The sequence below is a fragment of the Petaurus breviceps genome, unplaced genomic scaffold, assembly GCF_028583685.1.
Source record: "Petaurus breviceps papuanus isolate PSGF00001 unplaced genomic scaffold, PetGlider_PUasm1.0 490, whole genome shotgun sequence".
Lineage (NCBI taxonomy): Eukaryota > Metazoa > Chordata > Mammalia > Diprotodontia > Petauridae > Petaurus > Petaurus breviceps.
Window position 1 is genome coordinate 427117 of NW_027186352.1, and position 1327 is coordinate 428443.

The 1327-nt window shown below is 56.8% G+C and overlaps 1 protein-coding gene across 2 annotated transcripts in view; it reads right to left on the bottom strand.

Annotated features, from left to right (window-relative positions):
- KNDC1 (kinase non-catalytic C-lobe domain containing 1) overlaps positions 1-1327 on the bottom strand; it is a 96305-nt gene that overhangs the window by 3414 nt on the left and 91564 nt on the right. For both annotated transcript variants that reach the window (XM_069101684.1, XM_069101683.1), the window contains 3 exons: positions 1157-1279; positions 996-1055; positions 115-272 (listed from right to left, as the gene is read on the bottom strand). In XM_069101684.1, the coding sequence (XP_068957785.1) occupies positions 115-272; positions 996-1055; positions 1157-1279 (341 nt within the window). The remainder of the gene's footprint in view (positions 1-114; positions 273-995; positions 1056-1156; positions 1280-1327) is intronic.

Genomic DNA, 1327 nt, shown 5'->3' on the forward strand with positions numbered 1-1327 from the left:
GGAGATACTGGTGCTGTTGTGCCCCCCAAGCGTGCCACCATGTCCTCGATGGCAGCCCCCACGTCCCCCATCCAGCCCGGACTCCCTGGCCCTGGGCTTGCCAGCCTCAGGCACCTCAGCTTGCTCCATTTGTGAGCTCCATTGGTCATGGTGAAGCCCCCAGTCTCTAGCTGCTGGATGTGCATGGCCAGCAGGTGGGCAGATGGGATGGTGGGCTGGGTGCGGAACCTGCGTCCTTCCATCAAGCACACGCTGTCACTCTTGAGGAACACCTGAGGAGGAAAGTGTTGTGGCCCCAGGGGGCTTCAGCGTGACAGGCTGTAGGAGCTTCCTTGGGTGGCCAAGGGCCACCTGCCCTTGTGCTTTCTTTGTGTCTCTGGGTCAGCATAGAGCCTGGCACACAAGAGGCGTTTAGTAGGCGCTGCTTTCTTTCCTGACTTTGCCAGCCTCCCCGCTCAGGGTCACATGGGGTCCATCTGCTCTCTATTTTGGAGGTATGTGCACATATCTTCCCCCTAGCCTTTCTTGGTATCTCTGCAGCCTATCAGAGGGCCTGGCACACAGTAGGTGCCTCATCAGGGCTTATAAATGATGCATTACCACTCATCTGTCGGTCAGCCAAGACTGAGAACCTTTGGGAAGAGCCAGACACACCCTGGCTCCTGGTGGAAAGAACTTTCCCCCCATGTCTCACAGTCTAGACCCTACTGTGTGCACTGACAGCCCCTCTGGTAGATGAGTGCCCAGCCCAGGGGCACACAGTAGGTATGCAGTGGAGCAACACAGCACAGGAAGTCTAAACCTGCCTATATAATTTCATGGTTTAACTGGGGTGGGGCAGTCAGCATGTGGGTCCAGGGTGTAGACATTTTGGGACCCCCACAAATGCAGCTGTGAAACCTCCCTACTTGGAGGCAACCCCTCTGCTTCCCCTGACTCCTCTGGGCCTCTGAGGTCTCTCTCATCCCGGGGAAGGCCAAGCCCATGGCCAGTACCTCCACTGCTTTCAGTTCCTCCATGATTTCTGCAATCTTCGCTGGGAGGATTTTCCAGGCCTTTAATAGACACAAAAAGAAACCTCATTAGCTGAGTCTAAGAGGCTGAAGGAGCCAGCTACCGAGCCCTCCCATCAGAATCCAGGCACTCCTCAACGTACCGGCAGCTGCCTCACCAGGAGATGCTCTAGCCCCCCCAGGATCTGCATGGCTGTGGAAAAATTCCTTTGCTCATAGGAGGCCTTGGCGACCAGCAGAAACTTGGAGAGGAGATTCACCTGCAACTGAGCCAGAAAAGAAGCCACGCATCAGCCCCCCCCCCCCCCCCCCCC